Below are 23,785 nucleotides of genomic sequence, written 5' to 3'. Positions count from 1 at the left end.
CTCTCTGTTTCCTTCTCACTAATTACCTACCTGAAAATACATTCCTGCAAGAGAAGCAAGGTTTAGAGAGAGATTACACTTTGTATGATAACAGTGAAGAGAACTGAAAAGAATTAAAAATTTCAAGTACTCAAGAGTCTCTCTGGTTGTTGAATGGGCAGGGCTTTTATTACAGAATCTTTAGCACAGAATATTGCTCTCTCTCAGCTTTGTTTCTTTTATACCTTCATCATAACTATATATTGCTGCAATTCCATCTTTTTGTTTGTATTACTATTGTTATTTATACCTGCACATGGATGTGTTCTATTATTATTATCTGCAAATAAATGTGATCAAACCATAAGCCCCTTACACTAGGCATTATAGAAATTTTTATATCATTTTTATTTTTCTACGTAATAGAAGACAGAGTACAGCATTACATTAGGTGCCTGTGGCTGGATGTGCTGACCGCTCAGAGGGATTCAAGTGTGTGTTGTTATTTCAGTGTTAGAACAAACATCAGCTCCTCTGTAATGAAGAACAAGTCATCCTGGAGAGTTAATGAGAAGGCACAGATGATGCAGGAGCTTGAAAGAAAGTCAAGCTAACAGAGGAAACTGAAAAGTGAAGGGTGGAGAAAGAATAAATTACTTCATTTCTTAATGGAGAGTTTTGGTCAAGTAACAGGTGGAGGACAGTGAACAACTGGGGAGAGAACAAGTTGTGGAATTGCTTAAAGGTGATAACAAAGTTTGGACCTGGAAGTGTAGACATGGATAAATTACGAAAAATAGCTCCTGCAGGAATGAAGTAAATAAGAGAGCTGTTCTTCCAGAATCCTAGAATGGTTTTGGTTGGGAGGGACCTTAAAGCTCATCTTGTTCCAACCCGCCTGCCACAGGCAGGGACACCTTCCATTAGACCAGGCTGCTCAGAGCCCCACCCAGCCTGGCCTTGACACTTCCAGGGATGAGGCATCCACATCTTTTCTGGGAAACCTGCTGCAGCGTTACCAAGTTGTTCCTGTCAGCTTTATGTCCAGTAGATTGGAGAGAGAGACTGTGCGAGGGGAGTGTGTGGGGGTGAGCACCTGTGTGTGCAGATGTGTGCATGTGTTTAGGTCACAGAATTCAGAAAGAAAAGAGTGCATTCCTCTCTGTGGAGGAGCTCCCCAGCAGCTCAAGTGCCTGTGATGTTGTACCTTCCTCCTGACATTCCCCTCCTGTTGAAAAATCTTCAAATTTTTATGTAAGTGCACATGCAGCTTGTACAAGTGCTGCATTTACACTCAGGTTTTTAACTAAATAAACTCATCACTATGGCAAACCTCTGCTCAAAAAAAGATTCAGGTCCATCTATAGTCCAGTTGTGGACAAGAAAGGGACCATAGCATGCAGTCCCCTGACTGGCATTTTCTGAAGGCTGAGTAGAAAAAGCCACAGTGGTGTAGAACAATTGCAGGATTGAAAAGCCTGACTAAGAGAAGGCACAGGTAACCCTGAGAGGCAGTACAAGCCAGGAAATTTTATCAAGTATCTTGCAATAAATGCTTTCCATATGATTTCCTGGGGTATATTTAATGAGCTCCCCAATTGCAATTACAACAGGAATTTCACAGGATTCTGGTAGTCCTTTGAGAGCTTTCTTTTTCAACTAAAAATATCTTTGTTATAAATATCTTGAAATTGAACATAATCCGCAGGTTATACCTTTGTATGATAAAAGATCTTTTATCCACTTTGTACCACAAACTAGTATTAGTTCAAGAACTAAATGCAAACAGGTGTTTGAAGAGTGGTTGTCAGAGGAGGAAATTTTAAGATCTTGGGAAAAGAGGAATATGTATCTTTTTCATGGAGCGTTTACTAACTAGGCTGTAATGCAGATATCCTTTGTACATGAGTTTAAAATTTTTCAGATGAAACTTGCATTGTATTTGCTGCTGTACATCACTCTTGGGAAAAACATGGAGTTTTTATCTATCTGCTTACCCAGTCCTTTCTCATTCCTTTTTAGTTTTACCATTTCAATCTCTTTTCCTTTTTATTGCTCAGTGTAATTGCAGCTACAGTAGTAGTCACCTGGACATGCTTTTTAGATATTTTCTGTATATTATTTTTAATACTTGTACAGTCTCTGTACTGTACACATATTGCTATTAGCACAGTGTTTAACGACCCTCAGTTTCTTCTTTTTCTTACCCTTGGGATGAATGAGGCTGAGCTGCACTTGGAAGTTGTTCCTTTACAGTGAGCATCATGCAGCAAGTGTGAATAATGATTTGTGTATAGTAATGTCATGCCCAAATTAAAATTCATTTGTAAAGTCACGTTTTATTTTTTTCATATATGTTGTGACTTAATTTAAGGGGGGTTTTTTGTGTTCCTCAAAAGTAATTTTTTATTGTTTTGCCTGCTTTTGGATGATGTAATTACCCTGTTCTGAATGTATTGGATTGCAAGGTAATTTGTATTTCATTTTCAGGTAACAAGCATAAATTTTCTATCCCTTTGCTTCTACATTATTTTCATTTATGATGTTGAAGGATGCTCATTAGACAAAACTACTAAAATGTGGTCTGTTCATGTATAGAATGATTATGGAAAAGTTGTTACTTGAAAATAATGAAACCCTACAATAGAGGGGAAGATACAGAATGTGCAATTATTGATCAGTCCTGGGGTGGGATTTTTGGTCTTTCTTTGTTACGAAAGTTCTTTACTTTAGAGGGTTTATCAGTGGGTTTAACTCTATTATATCAGTTCCCTGTATGAAAGAAGCATATCTGTAGAAGTATTCCTAAATTTATTATAAGGAATAGTTTAATGATTCGGTTTAGTGCAGGGCTTTTGTCATCCTCTGGCATGCTACAGGGTTAAGGGCAAAAAGAGGATTTTGATTTCTCTCTTTCAATGCAATTTAATGTAGATAGTAAATAACTGTAATCCAGATATTCTCTTGTCTTGCAAACAGTTTTAATATTAATGATAAGACAAGTTCCAGTGAAATTTTAATGTAAGCATTCTTAAAATAGTGAGGTTGGATCACTTCATTAATATCTTTTAGTATATATTGCTATGTCATGGCTAAAAGGAAAACCAGAGTTAGAAAATTATTTTGTATAATGAAGAAATATCATTTATGGCTAAGAAACATTTTCAGTTCCCCTTCCACCTCTGTTTCATAAGGACTGTTCCACGTTTTCTGTTACATTTCTAGGCTAATCTTTCAATGCTGCTGTCATTTTTGGATCTGCACTGGTACATTGAGTTGGAAAGCAGTTGTCTACAAAAGCTCTTTTTAGCTGCATATTATGCCTGCTGTATTACATTTTTATGACAATGCCTGTGGCAAAAAGAGAGGGGAAAAAAAAAGAGAAACAAAATTTTAAAAAGATTTGCACACTGCCACAAAATTAGCTTTTTTTTAAACTGTTCTTTCTATTTCTTCAGACATTTCATAGTCAAATGGTCAAGTGCCTGTATAACTGAGTTTAGAATGTTCGAGCACACTGACCTGTAAGGATTATACAGAAAGAGGGGAAAGGCATTTTCTGTCGTGAATAGACTCTGTAACAACAGCATGATCAATCTCAGAAATGTAAATATCTTCATTCTAAACATTACTCACTCCAAGGGCAACACCTTCATAATCTCAGCTGAAAGTTTTTTTAAATGTCTCTCTTTGCAATGCAATGCTATTTCCTCAAAATAGATCATTCCAGTGGCACAGGCATTCTGTACCTCAGAAAGCACTTCCCAAGCACTCATCTCTTTATAAACGTAGAACTAAATTGTTACAGAGAGTGGTAGCAGTTTTATTAATGACCTTGGCAGCAGAAGGTGCACAAACATTATTTATTACATTCACTTTTAGGTTTCATATTGGCATCCCCTGTGATGCTGCTGCTCTTTGATCTTTTTCTGGTTCTGCTGGGAACTGGAGATTTGCACCCTTAGATGTTCTCTGTAGCACCTTGCACCACACAGCTGACTCCAGCCTGTTCTTCACTGTCAACTTCCCCATCTGTTTCCATCTGTATTTGTCTGTGTGTGACTCAAATTAGGCATTTTCACTGTTCTTTCTCCTGAGTTTGTGATGATGTGAACCTCTTGGATGAAACAAAGTGGCTTTATGGGGTTCTGCTCCATTAATACCTTTTGGTTTACTGCAAATGTCCTGTCTGACTGTACAGCCCCTGAAAATGGTACAGAACAGCTTCTGGTAGCAAAGTTTGGAAATGGACAAACTGATGTGCATCAAACTGAACCAGGAGTCAGTTCCCATGCTAGGACCTGAGCAGTCTGAATTTAAATGTCCTGATACCAGAAAATGCTCTTAATAGGAACAATTTCTGTGTGAAGACAATTAAAACCGATTAAGATCTTCTCATTTCCCATGTTCCTGCATGAACAGTTGTCCATGTCCCAATCCCATCATTATTCACGTTTCTGCTCATGGCTGATTTTCTGTGTCGAATTCCCTTGCAGAAAATATCCCTTTCCCCGGGCTTTATTTCTTTTTCTGCTCTCTCTCCCAAGACAAGCCTTTAGTAGCTTGCTGGACCATCAAAGGGCACTCATTTCACCTCAAAGTGTAGAAGGAAATGACTGCCATCCTTGCAGCTCCAGTCTCTTTGAAGGTTGTTGGAGAAAGCAAGCATTTGGAAAAAAATTTAAATGTAGTGGCAACAATGTTTTTATGAGACTTCTATCAGATGCCTCAGATGTTTCAATATTGCTGATTTTTGCAATTAGAATGCCAAGATAGGTAAAGAACTTCTGATATTTTTGCCTTATTTTTTTCCTCTGATTACTGCATACCTAGCTGTAGGTTTTTTTTTTTCTTCACCAGCTGTTGTGGTATCATATCTGCTATAAGGTTTTGAAGAATGTAATTGTACATTTTGCAATTTTCTCATGAGCTTGTACTTGAATGCTTCAGGGTGATTCTTTTGTTAGTCTCACTGTCTTATGTTCTTTAAACCGTTTTTAGGACAGATTTATCATAATGATTCTTATATACAGTGGAAGCATTTGAAATATTTAATATAAATTTAATATAATTTAGTGGCAAAGTTAGATATGTCTAACTCTAAAATAAATTTTTCCCCTTCAGTAGTGTAGTATTAAATGCAAATTTCCTGTCATCACAAGTTTTAATCACAAGAGCTGAATCCAGAGCAGAAATGATGCAAAATATCAGTCAGAAATATAAAGACTTTGTTTCATGTTTGTCACATGCCACCAGCTTGGAGCTGAGTAGAATATTCAAAGTATAAAGATATATAGTGTTTCTCTACAAGACTGGAGACACTTATTTGGCAGCTGCATGCTGAAAATTGATATTTTAAAAAGCAAGTTCCTTGAATAGTATCTTAGTAAGGTAAGCTGTTGGTGCAAGCATTTCTATCTTATATAATTACTAAAAAGAGATCTAGAAAGAAAAGGAACAGATGCATCTTCTGAAAGATTAAAGTCTTCTGAAAGATTGAAGTGTTCCCCGTGACTTACAGTGTGCTGTAGTGGTGGTAAGCAGGTGGAAAAGTCAGTCGGGTTCCATTATAAAATATATCATTGTGGAGCATGTGTGTAATTACTAATTGGGGCTTCTTTGCAGTGAGGAAACCTAAGTGTGTATTTACCATATCTATTTAAGTAGACAAACTTACTTCAATAAACATGAAGAACTTCTAAATTATAATGGAATTTAGCTAGTGTGTGACAATTTATGAGTCAACTAGCAATAATAATCAATATATAAATATATATCAATAATGCTTTTAAAACTATCCGTGCTTTCCCTCTGTAAAGTTTAAGCACCTTCATTGTGTTTCATGCTAAAAATGAAATTAATTTTAGAAAAAAGTTCAAGCTTAATATGAAACCCAGTAAAAAAATTTATCTGAATGCTGGGTTGTACTGGAATAGGCTTAGGAGCAAAGAGAGAAATGAGCCAGTCTTCTGCAGTGATCTGCAAAGACAAAAGAGAGTCCAAAGCATCACCCGCAAAGCTGCCTAGGGCCCTTCTCTAGGAATGACGCTGCTTTTGTCTAGAATATTTGGTATCTTTCCAAAACTTTTTATTATAGAACGATATCAGTTGTTAAGCATGTCTACCTCTAAACTTTGCAATTTATTAAATCCTGAGGAAGGCATCAGATAGCAATAGTTCTTGGAACTGTGTGAGGGTAACGCTTTGTTGCACCTTCCTAAAGATAACTCATGTTGAAATTCATAAATAATTCAAAAATACTTAGAAAAAACATGATTCATTGCACAATAGACAACAGAGACAGATGAAAAGTGACTACTTCCTGCCGTTTCCACAAGGAGAGTTTGGGGGTCTGTAGTAAACTTAATCATATTTACAGCAGGTTGAATAAGCAATTGAATCATTCAGGTATTTGTTTCTGTTTTTGATGGATTTTGCTGAGTCTGCTGCCATGGACTCCTTGTGTTTGCTTGTGTGCATGAAGAGTGTTCTGAATCCCAATTGAAGAAATATTTGCATATTGATATTCACACAAGGAAATTATAGCAGAATAGCTGTGCATAATCCAGGCACCTGGCAACTGGAACATATATTCTGAATATAAACAGTATTCAGGGCTTTCTGAGGCCAGGAGATGATCCTGACCCTTTAGGACAACTCTTTATAGTTTAACTCTCATGCCTGCTTCCACACACACACACATGTGAATATATTTCTGCAAATGCATATCTGGTTATACAGTTCAAAATTTAAAAAGATAAAATGTTAATATACCTTTGATTAAACTTGTTTTATTATTCAAGAAATTAGAAAAGGCCTCTGGACTGAAGGTTGCAGTGATAATAACAGGAATCAAATATTCAGAAGTGTAGTTTTAAACTAAAACCCTGTCTGAATGTTGTCAGTGCCATGGCAGAGTCCTGCTGACTCCTTCCATGAGGCTTCTTTTTGGTTTTGTAGAAGCACTGTTGTCATTCGTGTAGCTCTTGAGAAGATGCTGGTGGTCTCTTTCATGGCTTACTGGGTTAATAGCTGACATTTATTAACTTTCCCATCTTAATTGGATCCTTTCAGATGTTCAGCCAACTGGTCAGGCACACAGTGTGAGAGGCCAGCTCCCAAAAGCAGCAAGTCTGACAACATCAGTACCAGTAAGTACTTCCAATAACTGCTATCATTTGTCAAATTTGGCTCAGTTTAGAAATCTAAGCCTTGTGATATTTTAAAATGTGAGTCTGTGTTGTGAAAAATGCTCATTACCTGTATATTTTTCTTTAAAAAAATCTCCAAATGTAGATATTTTTCAACTTTTTGATTGCCATTTGGTGCTGCACGAGGCAGTTTGGATGCAGTTCTTAGGCCATACACTCCCTGCTCCAAGGGCTAGCTGCACTTTCCTTAAGGAAAGCGTGTCAAGTGACAAGCATTTGGCCATATCAGCCCTGTGCAGGGAGCTAGTGTGAGACCTCTGACCATTTAAATCCTACTGAAAGCATCAAAAATAGAGCTGTAAGTAGTGCATAACTTTTGTATTGGCTGTCTGCAGAAATTTACCTACTGTGAAAATTGTCCTGGAAGTAAGAATAGCTCCTGCCATATTTTTTTAAACATGTCTGTAAGCATAAAAGGATGGCATTGCTGCACTATTGGCAGCTTAAACTGGACAAGGGTCCCTGCAGAGTGTTGAGTGTGCTGCTGGTGCCCTGCTGTATCTGCCTTGGTCACATTTAGCCCAGGTGAAGCAGCAAAATGAGCTGCTCGCTATTCAGGTCAGCTTGGTGCTTAGATGAAACCTTCCCAGCAATCCACACAAGTGAAAGAACACTCACAAAGCTGGAAATAGGCAAAAAAGCAGGCAAAAAAAACCTGGGTTGCTGCTTCATTTTGATGGAATCACAGCCACTGTTTGGGAAATGGGTGTTTGTCTTGGGCTTCTCCTAGACCCCAGGCTGCAGCATGGCTACTTAATGGCAAGTCATGCCTGGAGGGATGTTTTTCAGGGATTTTTCCTGAAAGTTTACATGCCAAGACAAAATTAAACTTTTTTTTTTTTTTTTTTTTTTTTGTCTCCTAAGGAGAACTTAATCCAGTTATTTATCAAATGTTTTCTTAAAAGAGCCTTGTTGTTATGTCCTTTACATGCTGAATCTTCACAAGCTGAAGTGAACTCAGGATGCTTCAAGTTATTCAGTACTTCATTTCGTGTCTCTGACAACCTGACTTGGCTTTCAATAAGCCTTCAGGCAGAATTCAAAGCATTTTTCAATTCTTTATTTAGACTGTTAGTGTAGAGCAGACACTGCCAGAAGCTTTTTCTTTTTAATAAATCAATAAATGTAGCCAATGAAACAACCAGCAATATTTTTGTTTTCCACCAGTTAAGGATTGTGATATTAAAGAAAATACATGCCACTCCACACTGGCTTTCTGCTGGAGTCCTGTTTTTATAAGTCCTTTATTTGTAACATAAAATTATTTGTTGTATGTATTTCTTTACGAGCAGGTACTTAAAGTAAGGCTGAGAAATAAGGGTACAGTTGCTGACCTTATTTTTGCAGATCATCTCATTTCAGTGAAATTACCTGCCAAAATAATGTGAAGCCCATTTTCTTTTTGCCTGTTCCCTCCTCTCCTTTAACATCACTGTCTGATCTGTGTGCTGTTTTTCTGCTGCATTAAGCATTATTGTAGTTTTTTTGATTGCCTATATCAACATAACAAAATTGTTGGCTCTCAAGTACAATGCAGTAAAATGCAGCAAAATGTAGGAATGCGCCAACCATCTAGAAATTAACATTGCTCACTGCCTTTTATTTTCCCACAAATAAAGATAATAGATACCCATAAATACTAATTAATTCTTCAACCAGAGCCAAGCCTACTGAATATTTTAAACTAATAATTGCATGACCTAAACTGCTGAAGATCATGGTGGGTGTCAGTGGCCATGCCACTCCAGTCCAAATTGTCCAGAAATTCCACACATTTTCAGGGACTATTGCTGCAAATGAGGGCAGGGAATTAGTCTAAAGTGTGTTGGTATCCAGAAAGAGGAAACTCCTGATTTGTTTATAAAAGTACTTGTCTGTATAATACAGATATTACATTATCTGTAATGAAGTTGGGTTTTTTATAGATCAGCATTAAAATGTCAAATTGATGGGTGAAGTTCATCACATGAAACTGTATTGTTGGTGTGGGAAATTATTCTCTTTTAATTAATTTAACTGTTTTACAGCTGTGAAGCCATGATTATTCACTGGTATTCCCTTCTCCTGTTTTAGGAAGCATAGCAATCATTGTTCCTCTTGTTTTACTGGTGACTTTGATCACTACTCTTGTCATCGGACTATTTCTTTGCAAAAGAAAACGAAGGTAAGTAATTTTATATTTATTTATGAAGTTAAAAAAAATATTTTAAGTATTTTCATCTTTCTGATATACAAAAAATCACTTTATATGAGAAACAAAATACACAACAAATGACCCAAGTCTTGTTTCTGCAGGCAGCAAATCAGTTACATTTTGGTTCTTGCTGGAACAACCACGTTCTGTTACTGATACTTATGTTCCACATGCAGTAGATAAAAAAATTGTAGTTCTTACCCACTTTTCTCAATCCTGACAAGGCTGTATAAGTGTTAATAACTTTATCCAGGCGCTTAGAGAACTTAACAGAATTCATGTATTTCATTGAAACCGCATACTCACACTCAAATTTTGAGTATTGTTTACATCTTCGAGTTATATGGAAGATGTGAACAATACTCAAAATATTTAGTGTAGAGTCCCAAATGTTCTCCTTATTACTGTGTTCCTTTGGTATCTTGCACAGGAAGCCACATTCCAGCACTGAGCATGGAATATTTTGTTCTCTTGAATTTAGCTGCCTTAGAGCTGATAATGAACTCAAGGACTTGTATTTGACTTTTTGACTTTGGGCATTTCTTCCAAGACCGTGTTTGGTGGCCAGGGGAGGCAAGAGTTTTTCTGCTGTATGAGACACCTGAGAGAGCTGCTCCCCTCCACATGTTCAGAGACAAAAACATAATGTTGATGGTGATGCAGATTTAACAAGGGAAGATCCCTGGTAATAAGGACATGGCCCACTAGGGAAGGCCCGGAGAGGGAATCAGACAGCAAACCATTTACTTCAGGCCTGTAGCTGTCCTGCTTGCTGGCCTTGAGCAGCTGTCTTCCTTTCTCCTGGGGCTTGTTACCCAACATCTGAAACCAAGATAATGTCTCTTTGTTAAATCCTTTAGAAATAAGTGATGAATCTGCTGTTTCTGCAAACGTGGCCATTTACAAGACTATTTCAGTGCTTCAGGCTAAAAGAATCTTTTAAGTTACTAAGGTCTGGCACCACACACAGCATCTCCCCTGAAAACTCTGGTGTAAACTAGTAAGCATCAATTTTTAAAACCTTTTTGTAAAGCCAACAAGATAAATACATTTCCTGACCATACTGTTAGTAATGCTGACCCTGCCAGGCTCCATGGATGTCATAATGAGCCACTGTACCTGAAACGCCAAATTTAGTGGTAGCCAAATCCTGAGACCAGTTGCTGCTCTGTGAATTATTTAGGTTACTGAGAATCACTTGTTAAATAATAGATTTTCAGTAGAGAAATAGAACTAGCCTCAATAAAGGACTTCTTCTTAAAATGATATTTGAAAATGTATTTTAGAGTTATTTTATCTCTTCAGAGAAGACTGTCAAGTATTAAACTAGGTGTAGTTGTTCAACACTTGCATGCTACTGTTAAGTGCCTATTTTAGGAAAAATTTTTTCAATGACATTTCTGAAAAATACCGATCATTTAGTATATTGGATTTCAGACACTGACTGCATCTTACTCAGCCAACAAGAGGACTCCGACTGTTATCATACTGACTGTGACCTCCCTATTATTCCCCTGTAATTCTACAGAACATATTGCATTGGGAAAAAATTACCCTCTTGAGGTTATTTCAATTGCTCGGGCTGAAATCACCTCCTTAGCTAAAAGAAATGAATTCAGCAACAGAAACAATTCAACTCAATCACTTATCTTTACTGATACCTAATTCAAGGTTAGGCATAAAAATAAGACTCTATCTTTTATTAAAGCTTGAAAGAAAATTCAAGTTGAACTTGAGTGTTCCAATAACCACTGGCAGGGAATACAAACTGGAACGATGACAAATTCATACATTTTTAATGCATCATGATGAAACCATTTGCTTGTCCTCAGTTTACAACTGACTTTGGGCAACTGGTTTGAAGTAGAAGTGAAACGAATGAGCAAGGGGACATGACTCATGTTCCCTCCATCTTCATTCCTGCAGGGAATCTGCAATGAGTTTGCCAGGCTTCCCTTGCAAGTGAGGGAAATCTGGGAATGATTGGAGGAAGTTGGGGTTGTAGACAGTGAGTTAGCACTTTGTATGGATTCTTACCTCTACAGCCAAACTGAGAAAACCAATAAAATTCTGCTTCCAGCTTCTGTGAGATCTATACATAGGCTCAGATTGCTACTTTGCTTGGAAAATGGAAGGATTTTATGATTGTCTCTGCAGGAAATGCTTTTTCATCCTGTTGGTCTTAAAGAGAAACAAAATATCCAATAGTTTGCTTGAAAGTTTGCTAGCTTCTTTTTTTTGTATGTTTGTGCATTACAGAACAAAAACTATCAGAAGACAACCCATGATAAATGGAGGAATCAATGTAGAAATCGGCAATCCATCATATAACATGTATGAGGTGGGCCATGACCACAGTGAAGGTGGTCTTTTAGCCTCAGATTTTACTCTAAATGCAGAAAAGGTAATTTCTTTTCTCTTTCTAGTGGCAAAGCCACTACTTATTTTATGTCTTGCAAAGGTTTTGTCTTTAAATGTAACAAATAGAAATGTAGAACAATGACATTTAGATTTAATTAATGAATATAAAATCAAGTTAGATTTCATTAGAATAAATGTCCTGTATATATTAACAGCTGTTTTGTAGTCTGATGCTTGCTGATGTTCATTTTTCCCAGTGCCTGTATTTTATCAAAACAGAGTTAGAAATTAACTACAAAAAGATTGGGGTTTTTTTTGTCATGGCAGATGTGTCTATAAACTGCCAAACCACAACCTGTCCTTTTAGCCTAGTGGCAAATACTGAAAATTGGAAATATATTATTGTCCACCCTCTGTTTGAAGCACGAAAGAGTGCATGCATACATATGAGACTCACTTATTTCACGTGTGAAAGCTTCCCAAGGCATAAGGAACTGGGCTTCCTGGCGGGGCAGATAGATTAAATGTTTACACAAAGCTAGTAAGTATTATCATTTCCTTGTAAGAGATGCTGTCACTCCTGCAGCACCACTCCAGTGATTGAACTCCCTGAGTGATGTGACACGGGATGAGCGGGGTAATGCCGCGCTATCTTTCCTAGAGCTCCGTAATCAGACACACACCAAAGGGCAGCCATCGCTCTGTGGCGTTTCTGACAAAGCAATAACGGGATTACTGATAGCTCTAGGAATGTCATCGCTGAATCACACAGGCAGTGTGCTCAGTGCAGGAGGTAAGCTGAAAATGGAGTTACTCACTGGAGGCAGAGTGGCTGAGCCAATCCCTATTGTGAAGTCTGGCCCTAATCCTTAGTGGAAAATGGTCATAAAATGCTGAATTTTATTCTCATGTTGAAGGTAAGGATTTTTCGTGCTGAGGAATACCTGGAAGGAGGTTTTTATAAATGTAGATCACTCTAAAATAGTGGTTTTAGTTGGTGCACTGTTTACTTAGCAGTGTTGATAAGTACACGTGGAAAATGCTCTATTAGCACAGAAACTAAAATTTTCTGTTTATACAGGCCAGATACATAGGGGGAGGGTCCACTGCATTCAAGCTTCCCCACACAGCTCCATCAATCTACCTAAACTCTGACTTGAAAGGACCACTATCAACAGGGGTGAGAAATGATGATCCAAGTCCATTTCATTCCACCACAGCCCCTTTCTAAAGAAAGTTTGTCTGTCATTTTTGAGTAGAGGCCTTTTCTGTTTGTTTTTAATTTTGTTTTTCTTCTTTTAATGGAAAGAAGAATGACAGTAAATAATACATTTTCTATTTGAAAGGAAGAGTTCCCCTCTGCATACAAAATTTCATCCATAGCCATCATTGTAACATGATCTAAAACTGCAAATGTGTCTTTGCAAAGGAATAAAAAGCCAGTAAGCAATGTGATGCTTTTCCATATTATATAATGGCATATTTATCATGGCATTCACAGCCATGTATCCTGATATATTTCTTATTTGTATGTAATTACAGGCATTTAGTGAAGTTTATGGAACTTAAAGATGGTCCCAAGTAATGGAAACAAGTGTTTTTATTACAGAGGAATTTGCACATAAAAATTAACAATTTCCTTCTATATTTGCAACGCGTATTTTCATTGTTCAGATTTCAATAGATTTGTATCATAAAACAGTTCCTTCCAAAACATCAGATTTTTTTACTACAACTTAGCATGAGGTTTGCAAACATTAAAATTTAAAATACAAAAGGGACATCAATATGACCTCCATTTTCATGTGCCTCAGTATATATCCATCTTTTGTGCCATTCACGTTCTTGCATGATTGTAATATGTTGTATTTGGAAGCTTAATAATTTTTAATGGATGTGATTTTTCTGATGGAGCACAGAACCATGGATTATGAAAGCCAGAATATTCACTCATCTTTAATTTTTTCCCTTAAATTCTGGTCACTCCAGCTTCTTTCTGTACCTCACTGTACTGCCTTGTGCGATCAGTACCACTCAGAGAAGTATCATGAGGCAGAGCCTACTATTACATATAATTTTAATAACTCAGTAAGGCACTGCATAGATGCCAAGAGTCTCTGTTCTGTTGTGGTTATCATCCTTAATAATGGTTGTCAATGAAATAAAAAAGTCCTGACAGTTGAAATAGAACTAAATTTCTCTTTTCTAATTTTACAAATGCAGAGATCTATGGGAACAGACAGGTAGAACTGAGAGTAGCTTTTTTTTTTTTCTTTTTTTCTTTTTTTTTCTTTTTTTTTTTTAATTAAATGAATGTGGCTCACCTTGTTCTGCCTCCATTCCAGGAAAGTCTGGACCATGAGGCAATCACTTTGTCATCTGTAACAGATGGAATGGGCAGCTTTTAACTCACTGAGTAGCTGTTGTAGCTATCCAGCCTGAGGAATATCTGAATCCTGGGCTCAGAAACAGAGTTATCAACAAGGAAAGGAAGAACTAAGATTATAGTCATCCTTCATTCCTTGTTTCCTGTGGTGTACTCAGAATATTTTCAAGTCAGGAAAACCTACCCAATTCTTTCGAGTTCTTTTGGTTTGGGCAATTCAAAGTTTAGCCACTTCTTATTACACCAAACAAATTAATTTTCCTTTTTTTAGAGCTTGCTGGTGTTCCACTCAGTATCTGATTAAGCAGAGCAGTGCTGATAAATTAGTTGTAAGAAGGAGGGGGATTGTGACTACAAAGGTGCCCTTTCCTGTTATTGTAGGTAAAAGCTTAAGTCTAATTGGATAGCAAAGTTCTTCTAGAGACAATAAAGGCACGAAGTATGAAGGAGGTAGTGGAGACTCGGGGGATTTCTCACACAATGAAGTGCTTTGCAGCATTAAAAATGGACTTGTCCTGTACTGAAGTGCCACTCATTTCAACAGATGTTTTTCATTACAGTCCAAGTGACCAAAATTGTTGAGAAAAGACTTCTCAATTTCTAACTACTATGATATATTAATAGTTAAGCTGGTTTATTATTAAATTTTAATTTACATTATGAAAGTATTGAATTTTTTGGTCAAATCATGTTGTGTATTTGGGCCACAGAATTCGAAAACATGGTCAGCTATTGATGGGATGCTGATGTCTTAGAACAGGTAATATATGGAAACTGTTGGCTGCAGTTTTCTACTGTTAAACTTGTCACATGGTCTCACAGTGCACCTTCTCTATAAACTCCTTCATATCTATTCTGAAATCTTCCAATGTAATAAGGTGGACAAGTCAACCTCAGAGACATTTTATCAAGGTTTTTTGTTTAATTTTCGTCGTCGTTTTTATGGTTTTAATATCATAATATGCTGCATGTCATGTCATTGGTTATTTTAATAGCATGTCTCATCATGAATTTAATTTTCAACTAAATAATTAACTCATCATCAGGTTTGCAGACGTCCAGGTATCTATTAAATATGTCCTGTTATATTTTATGTGTACTTGTTCTTGTTTTAACAAAGTCATTTCCATTTCCATAAATGCTAATTTTGATTCAATCTGACTGATCTAACGTTTGCTTAATTTCTCTGCAGCCAACAAATTACGCCAATCCAGTATATGCAAAGTTATACGTGGATGGACAAAACTGTCGAAACTCCTTAGCAAGTGTTGATGAGAGAAGAGAACTTCTTCCAAAGAAAATAGATATTGGGATAAGGGAGACTGTGGCATAATCTGCTGTTACCTTTTATACTCTGTATAAATGTATAAAATATAAGGATTACTTTTCTATGTACCAACAGTATTATAATTGTTTTGGCATCAGCATTACCTCTGTTTTTTATTTGGTTGATTGTTTTCTGGGTTTTTCTTTTGCTGATGACTTTTGACTGACCATTTGTAAGGTATTTTTATGAAAAAGAAACTGCACTACGGTACAATTTACAACAATGCTGCTGAAATAACACACCTTTAAATTTGTTAAAATGGCAAACAATATATTCGTTTGTAGCGTGAAAATGAGCAATCTATTTTCTATGAACTTTTTTGGTTCTACTTAATCGATGAAGATGGTATCTGCACTTTTTCATTATGTAGTCTGGAAGCTGTAGTACAGTGTGTAATTTTGTTTTATTTTAAATGGTGAAAGAATGATTGAATGGTCTACTCTCTTCTTTGTGCCCATTAGAACTTCTCTTCAGATCCTGATGAAGCTAGATAACTTTTCACAAACAAACATAACTTGCTTTTAAATTAGCTTTAGGTTGCCAAGAAGTGAACAAGACTATAGAAGTGAAACATCTAATGATCTGCATGAACACAATGATTATGTTTCAGAAATTCAGTGACTGTACATGATATACTAAACATATATACCATGTAAACAAGCTTTGTATTTATTAAAACCTTATAGAACATAGTAACGATATATCTTGGAAGCTGAAACCTTACTTGCTGTGGGACAAAGCATACAAACTCCAACAGTCCTGTAGGACAGTAGCCACCCTAGAGCACAAGAGGGCATTGCCTACACATGCTTTACATGTTTACTCACTTAATCACACGCAGTACTTACGGATTAATAACTCCCCAACACAAACCGAGCAGTAGGGAAAAAGCCAGACCCCAAACCTAAAGCACACTCGGATGATCACAGCATTCGGTTTTGACAATCACAGAAACACCCCTCACACCTGTTTAGTGATATTAAAGGATTCAAAAAACAGCAGTTTCTTTAAATTAAGATAAACTGTGGTATTGTGGAGGTAAAACAAACAAAGCTGCATATTAGTGAAACCTTAGCGAAGCCCAAGTTTCAGTAGTGTTCAATATCAGAGTCCAAGGATCAAAAGTGAAAAGCATCAGTATCAATTTCCAGCACTTCTCTGACCTGGTCTGTTTTCAGTTGTTGCTAAGAGGCAAAATCTGACTCACCTTTTTTAATTTTGATGGAAATAAAGAATACAATTACTTTCAGGTTTGAACTGAATCAAAATATTTTATACATAACTTTAAAGGCACAAAAGACGTATTCACACATTACTGTGGAGGACTCTTCCTTCCTCTGCTAGACATGACTGACTTTTAGCTATCATAATATATTAACCTAACAGATTAAATATGTTTGTGGTTGCTCTTTATTCCCTTTGTACAAGCATTACAAAAATAACTGCTGTTTTATAAGAGATTTTTGTTGTACTATTGTGCATGCATACTACCTATTTCTAAACTTTGCCATATTGGGGCCTTTATAAAACTCTTGATTTATGTAATACTAGTGCAATTTTGCTTGAACAATGTTATGCATATCATAAACTTTTTCAGGTTCTTGTTTAAGTACATTTTTTTAAATTGAACAGTATTTTTCATTTTGGTTATAATAGTCATTTTGCCTATGTTTCTACAATGAAGTGTTAAATACTTTATAAAAAAATTGTTGACTGATTTATTTAAATGAAAATCTACATACTTAATTCAGTGTGTTGACTAATTTCTAAATTTAACTTATAAAATGAAAGCTAAAGAAAGAGCAAATTGAAGCAAAAGAACATGACTTTGTACAAATGGCTAAATCCCTTTTCTTAATGAAAATTTTTGCTTTTTATACAAATTCTATTTGAATGTTTTTGCAGCTCTGCACGTGTTTGGGTAACTTAGGTGTATAGCTGTATATTAATGTCAATAGAATTTTAAAGCTATTATTTTTTCTATAAAAATACTGTATTAAATAGTTTCATACCACACAGCTACGATTCCACAGGTTCTGCCTTTGTTCTGCTGACATCATCAGAGGTGGATTAGGCCCTCATTTTATTTTTTTTTATTTTTTTTTCAAAATTACAGTTGTTATGAGGCGTAAGTAGTTGGACATTTCAGAAACTCTACCATTCATTTTCTAGCAGAGAATCTCTTATCTTAAAAACTCAGGTAGATCTAAATTTTAACTAGTGGGTATAGAAGTCCCATGATTTTGAAATCATGAATTCTTACACAGCCTGAGGAATTTTACTTGTCGTGATGTCTCAGTTTCCCTTCAGTGAGACATTTTATTTACTTTACACTTGCTTGAGAGTAAATTACTTTATAAAAAATGAATTTATTTCCTTACAAATACACAGTTGATGTTAGTGGAGCAATTAAATATTGGATATTAGATCAGAATGAGGTCATAAGTATGTAGGCAGAATTTCAGTGGAGATATTGAGCTTTACCACTGCCGTACTTTAAATTGCGCATAGGTGTAATAATTCACAAGGGATTTGTTTGTTTGTTTGTTTCTTGCTGTAGCAAGGTTCTCCACAGGAACTGTTTCCACAATCCTTTAACAGCACCTGAATCCCCAGGTTCTGTAGGTGGGCAGAACACACAAGGAGCTGAAGGGTGAAAGATTGAGGACCTGATCAATTACTTACACGTGCATCCTCATACGTTTAGGGAAACGTTTGTGGACATTCTATAAAAAAATTACTTAAAATTCTATAAAATTTTAGAAGGGACGAGAAAAATGTTTAACTTTTTACATTCCCAAAGCCTTTTTGCTGTTATTAATGGCACAGATTCATGTGTGTTTTAAGTTGACACAAGCTTAGAAGTAAAAAAAAAAAAAAAATTGGCTGCATCACTGATAAAGCATCTGTCTCTTCACAGTGTAGTTGCAAGGCTTTTTCTGGTTGCTTTCCTGTGAAAGCATTCCATGAACATTGATGTGAAATGCCAGTTCTGTACTATTCCACAGAATTCATCAGGGTAAAATTTTTCTTCCACAGTGCTAATGATTTTTCTTTGCAGTGTGAAGCTGTTTGTGGGTTCCACAAATAGCGGGTGTTAAAATTTTTTTAGGGAAATGGAACTTCTGATCAGTCTAACCCTGAAATACACTGTTCACTGACTCTGTGCTCTTAGGCTAAGGAATACCCACATTTTCATTCAACAGGCAACAAAAATGCATGTAAGTTTGAAGGGGGACATGATGTGATCCATCACAAACTAGGTTCTAAAATTCTTTGCTAAATGGAGAATCTCTATGCAAAACATGGAAAAAAAGGGATTTGTTCAAAATTTTGTAGTTCTGTCTAATGGATTTATTTTTCCCCACAGAGGTTATTCTAGTTTATTTAGGTACTAGTGCAGTGGAGTCTCTGCCTTGTGATCGGCCTCTTGGTCTGTACAAGAGTTTGCATAAACTCTAAATGATGACAACAAAGGTTCTAAATGACAACCTGAGATGGGTGATGCTCTCAGTACTCTGATTAGTCATTCCCCACGACTGAGATTGCCAACATGAATGCAGTCCTGTCGATAAACACACCAGGAAGCACATTTGAGAATATTTATTTTGAGCATATTTATTTTGCTCTGCATTTTCTAATTGTTTCCTTTTCATTTCTAAGGCAGTCATGGTGTTTGGTGCTTGCAGAAGGAAGCTCTGTCGTGGAATGCCTTTAAAATTTCTACCCCAGTCTATTGCCTAGCAGTGAGATTGCTGAGAAAGTCCTAATATAGCAGCAATAGTTTTATTTTTATCAGAGTCAGTGCAGTCACATACATTAATTGAATTTTTTGTAAACGTTTCAGAAAATTTGTGGAAGTGCCTAACGTGTCAGAATAGAACCAAGTGTCTTCTCATGCATCCCCTTTTTGGAGGAGATGATATAGGGAAGCAATGTCAGTGATGATAAAACGTCCTCAAGGTTGTCGGCCTTAAAGGTAAAGACATTTTTCATGTGGAACAAGCAGACCAACAATGAATCTTGTCTGTCCAGCCCTGGGCATCTCTGCAAAAGTGTTGAAGCATTTGGAATTTTTCTGGTCTTAGATGGACAGAAGGATGACTGGTGGAGGGAAGGATAATTTATCATCCTAGGCCACTAATTTATCGTGTCTCCACATGTGAAATACAGATCTCATGGAAGTAAGGGTTTCTCATTTAGTGCCCATATTTTAAGGTGACAAAAAGGAGGAAAAAAGCCTAAGGAATCTTTTTTGCTTCCCTGTGCTAACTGCACATCACTTGTACGTGTTGTGCCTCTCATGACCTCTGAGTGATGTTCAAAGTTGCACTTGTATACAGGGAACTGTCTGCTGGCCTCAAAGGATGTTCAATGAGTTTGCCCTGGAAAGAAGATAATGACACTGCTGACTTCCACTACTGCTACTAAGCCTACTAATGATCCATTTTTTGGTAAAAAAAAAAACTTTAAAATACCGAGATACGTACATATACGCAGTGTGTATAGTGTCAGAACTCATCTGTAGTTACACTGAGTAAAAAATTATTTTTATAGGTGAGTAGAAAGTCTGAAACTACCATGGAAACTCAAAAGAAATATTAATTTAGGATTGCTGCTAAAGCTCTTTTAAAGTATCTGTTCACCCTGAAGAGAAAAAAGGATTAGAGAAGCTGGTCACTGACTTTTTCTTAAAATATTTCTTAAATAAACAATTTTGAACGTTACAAGAGTTGGCACCTCAGAAGATTTCAGGAAACAAGCTGTGTAGTCCAACAGTTTCTCACTGTGTTTGTAATGTGGTAATGAACAAGCAGCATTCTGTCACAGGAGTTGATGTTTGATGATTCGCTAGCGATAAACAGAATAAATCTGTGTAGATGCATGAAAACACTTGCTGAAAAGATGACCTGCTCAACAGGTGAGCTTCCAGGCACCTGAATAACTCAAGGGCTTGGCAAGGGATTGCATTTGAGCCTCGGGAATGGGTTTACACCTGACAGTGTTTAAATATGGTACCCTGTGTGTGTGTGTGAGCTGCTCACCAAGCTCTGTGACAGACCAACACCTAAATCGGGGCAGGAGCCACGCTGGAATTGCTCTGTCCAAAGAGCAGCAGAAAATGTTAGGACAGAGTTATAATTCCACTGAGGACTGAGCTTTGGCATAGTCCTGGCCTATTAGGAAAGCAGGAATGAAGCTCTGAAGAGCACGAGGTTGCTGGGTGTGAGAGCAGAGACATCTGATAGGAACACTGTAGCTGGGAGCATCAGGTGGAGCTTCCTGCCTTCAGCCTCAGCCCTCATGGTGTGCTGTGGGCATCATCACACACTGCCTTTCCTCCATGCATTCGAGAGTTTGGCCAGGTATCCCCAGAGCTGCCCAACAGAAATTCTGTGCACTTGGTGAAATATATCAGATTAACTCCTTTGTAAACCAGGAAGTGATTACAGAAATATAAGTATAGCAGCTATAGTTATGCTGTTATTTTGAGGTGATAGAGGTCCATAACCAATTTTCTTTCTAAAAAAAGGAAATTTTTCTTTTTAAAAGGAAAAGTAAGAAATGTTCAAGTAATATTCCCACATACTGGGAGGGGGTCTTCCATGTCTTGTAATAATACATCAGGAGAGATGTCCTTCAGGAAGAATAAAACAAGATGGGATGAGTGGTCTGGTTTACGTGTGAGGTTAAGGTTGCCCTTCTCCAGGTAGGTCTGTAATTCTGGACGTCTCTCTTCTCCACCTGCCTCACGCAAAAATGTCACATGTGCCTATCCTGCCCTTGTGTGTACATTTGTAAAAGTTCAACTTTAGAAGTCTGGTCTTGTCTGCTGCTTTTCAGAGCAGGAGGAGCACAGCATCCAGGTAGTTTTAAGGTGCCCAGTGGTCAGATTTGTAGGATCAGCATAAGACATGTAATTATGCAATGCTGCATGTCTCTCCTTACTTCAGGAGTCACCATATTCCAATTAGAACTCCTTGGCAGTCATTTGAACTTCTTTTATGTAGTCAGACTGTACCAGGGCTCTTTGTACAGCAGAACCAGAGTCACTGTGTAGTAAAAGCCGTGCTGTGTGTGAGCTCCCCAAGGCTGGTGTGCAGCCTCTGCTCCCCCAGGCTGGACATCCCATGGACTTTTGGTGTCCTTTCCACTGGCTGTGGTGAGCTATGGTGGTACAAACAAAACCTGACTACCCTGTAGGGCTTTGTAGTTCAATAGGCAGTTTAAAATTGGTCTGTCATAGAGAGTGCCCTTCTTTGGGATTTGTCTGCATGTCTGTGATTAGGTTCAGACCTTGTTCTACCCTTGTGTCTTATCTGTCACTTTTCAGAAGATGTTAAGCCTTTGTGGAAGATGTGTGATGATTTTCTGCATATATTCAGCTGTTTTAATCATCTTGGAATTCCTGAAATCCTAGTAGTTCATTGCCCTGAAAAGTATTTTAATGCAATTTTTTCTACAGTTTTAGCTTTAGTTCAATTTTTCTAGTTTGTTTCCTACATTGCAGAATCAGATATATTTCTCCCCGTTCTTAATGAGCATGAATAAAATATAGTGCTTACTTTGAGATTGCTATTATATAGACATATATATATATATATATATATATACACACTACCACAGTTGTGTCTGACAGGATTAAGTTGTGCTTTCTTCTCCTTAAATTAAAACATTAGTGTAGCTTTCAGTGATAGGTACTAAAACATCTTTATAAATATTTGAAAAGATGCTGTTCAATGAACTGTGCAAGACAGGAGGCTGACCTCGCACAACTAATTAATTACCACAATCAGAGGAACTCCAGACAAAGTATCCTCTCCAGCAATTTGAAAGGTAATTAACATTCATGTCTTGTAAAAGTCACTTGACTTCTAATTATGATTAAATATGCAAGGGCACAGGGACACAGCAAGTGGAAGGGCTGAGAGCAGTCCCCGAGTATGGTGGCAGCAGTTGGAAAGCAATGTCAGGCACGGAAGGACAGTGTGGGAAATAGGGATTACACGTTGTTGTGTCCCACTGAAGGACTCATGGGGTGAAGAACCACCAGCACTGCCACTGGGTTTGGCCACACTTCTTTAGACAAACAAAATTCTTAGCTGGTTACTTCCCAGACTGAGTCCCACTGGACAGTTACAGCTGTCCATAATCCTAACCAAAATATTATCTACCCGGTTTTAAGAATATCTGGCAAACTATATGACAGCTCTTGTGCATTTTGTTATAAAACTAATAAGTCTTAAAGGGTTGAACAGCATCTCTTGTCACTGAAAAGTCCTAATTAAGCACATCTGACTAGACAACAGTGTCATTCTTTAAGAAATATCGAAATTGAAAGAAACTATTAAATTACTTTAAAGGGTCTATGATCAGGGCAAACCTCTTTTTCATACTAGAAGCTTCATACATCCATTACAATTTATGTCTACTGCTATAAGTGTTTTAAAACGTAAATAACATTTCAATATTTGAAAATAACTTAATTTTTTTTCTCACATATCTTAAAAAGTAGAATTTTAGACTTTTTTTAAAATGAATACTTTAATGAAGGAATAATATAATTTAGGTTAATAAGCACATTAGCAGTAAAGGAAACAGCAAATCATTTACCATAATGAAAATGTAATTGAAAAGCAGCAATCATATTGTCTATTTAAATGGCCATATCCCATAAATACAGTATGGGATCTTGTCACATATTACTGTATCACATCCTATTTTTGTCGACATCATTATTATTAGAACAATTGTTACAGTTCATAAAAGAGAAAAACGCTGAGGTCACTCACCCCAAGGTCACCCTGGGGTGGTTAATTGCTTCCATGTCAGCTAGGAACAGGCAATAACCTGTGAACATTGAAACTCCATTGCAATGCTGGGTCAAGTTGTTTATCTGCACAACTGGATGTAAAATACAAAAGTTCATTGAAAAGGACACTTCACCCTGAGAGGAGCTCAGTGACCCTCTGAAGGGGAGGGGATAGGAAGCTCTGCCTTCACTGGGACAAGGAGCAGTTAATTAGTCCATCAGGAGAGGAGATGTTTCTTGACCTAATGAAGCAACAGTTGTGTCTCAGAGGAAGGGAAACGAGGCCCTTCTTAATTAAGAAAAACCTACACAGTCTTGTAATGGCAAGAGAGCAAGATTAGATCTGGGACGAGCCTTTGGGGAACTCCCAAAATCTGCCTGCCTCTATGAACAAGTGCTGTGAGAGGGAACTGTCTCCAGAGGAGCTGCTCCAGAGGTGTGGAGCAAAAGGATGGAGACTCCAAGAGGTACATGGAAAGCTACATGTAAGTTACCTAAACTCAAAAAAAAACAG

At 37.1% G+C, this 23,785-nt stretch overlaps 1 protein-coding gene across 1 annotated transcript in view; it reads left to right on the top strand.

The window, feature by feature from the left end:
* LRP1B (LDL receptor related protein 1B) overlaps nt 1–17,476 on the top strand; it is a 640,387-nt gene extending 622,911 nt beyond the window's left edge. The window contains exons 87-92 of the mRNA XM_048309308.1: nt 7,054–7,130; nt 9,264–9,354; nt 11,644–11,788; nt 12,827–12,925; nt 14,842–14,891; nt 15,324–17,476. Coding sequence (XP_048165265.1) covers nt 7,054–7,130; nt 9,264–9,354; nt 11,644–11,788; nt 12,827–12,925; nt 14,842–14,886 — 457 coding nt within the window. The 3' untranslated portion in view covers nt 14,887–14,891; nt 15,324–17,476. The remainder of the gene's footprint in view (nt 1–7,053; nt 7,131–9,263; nt 9,355–11,643; nt 11,789–12,826; nt 12,926–14,841; nt 14,892–15,323) is intronic.
* The last annotated feature ends 6,309 nt before the right edge of the window (nt 17,477–23,785 follow it).

The sequence above is a fragment of the Corvus hawaiiensis genome, chromosome 7 (genome assembly GCF_020740725.1).
Source record: "Corvus hawaiiensis isolate bCorHaw1 chromosome 7, bCorHaw1.pri.cur, whole genome shotgun sequence".
Taxonomy (NCBI): Eukaryota; Metazoa; Chordata; class Aves; order Passeriformes; family Corvidae; genus Corvus; species Corvus hawaiiensis.
Note: the sequence above shows the minus strand (reverse complement) of the source record. Positions and strands in the feature narration are given on the sequence as shown.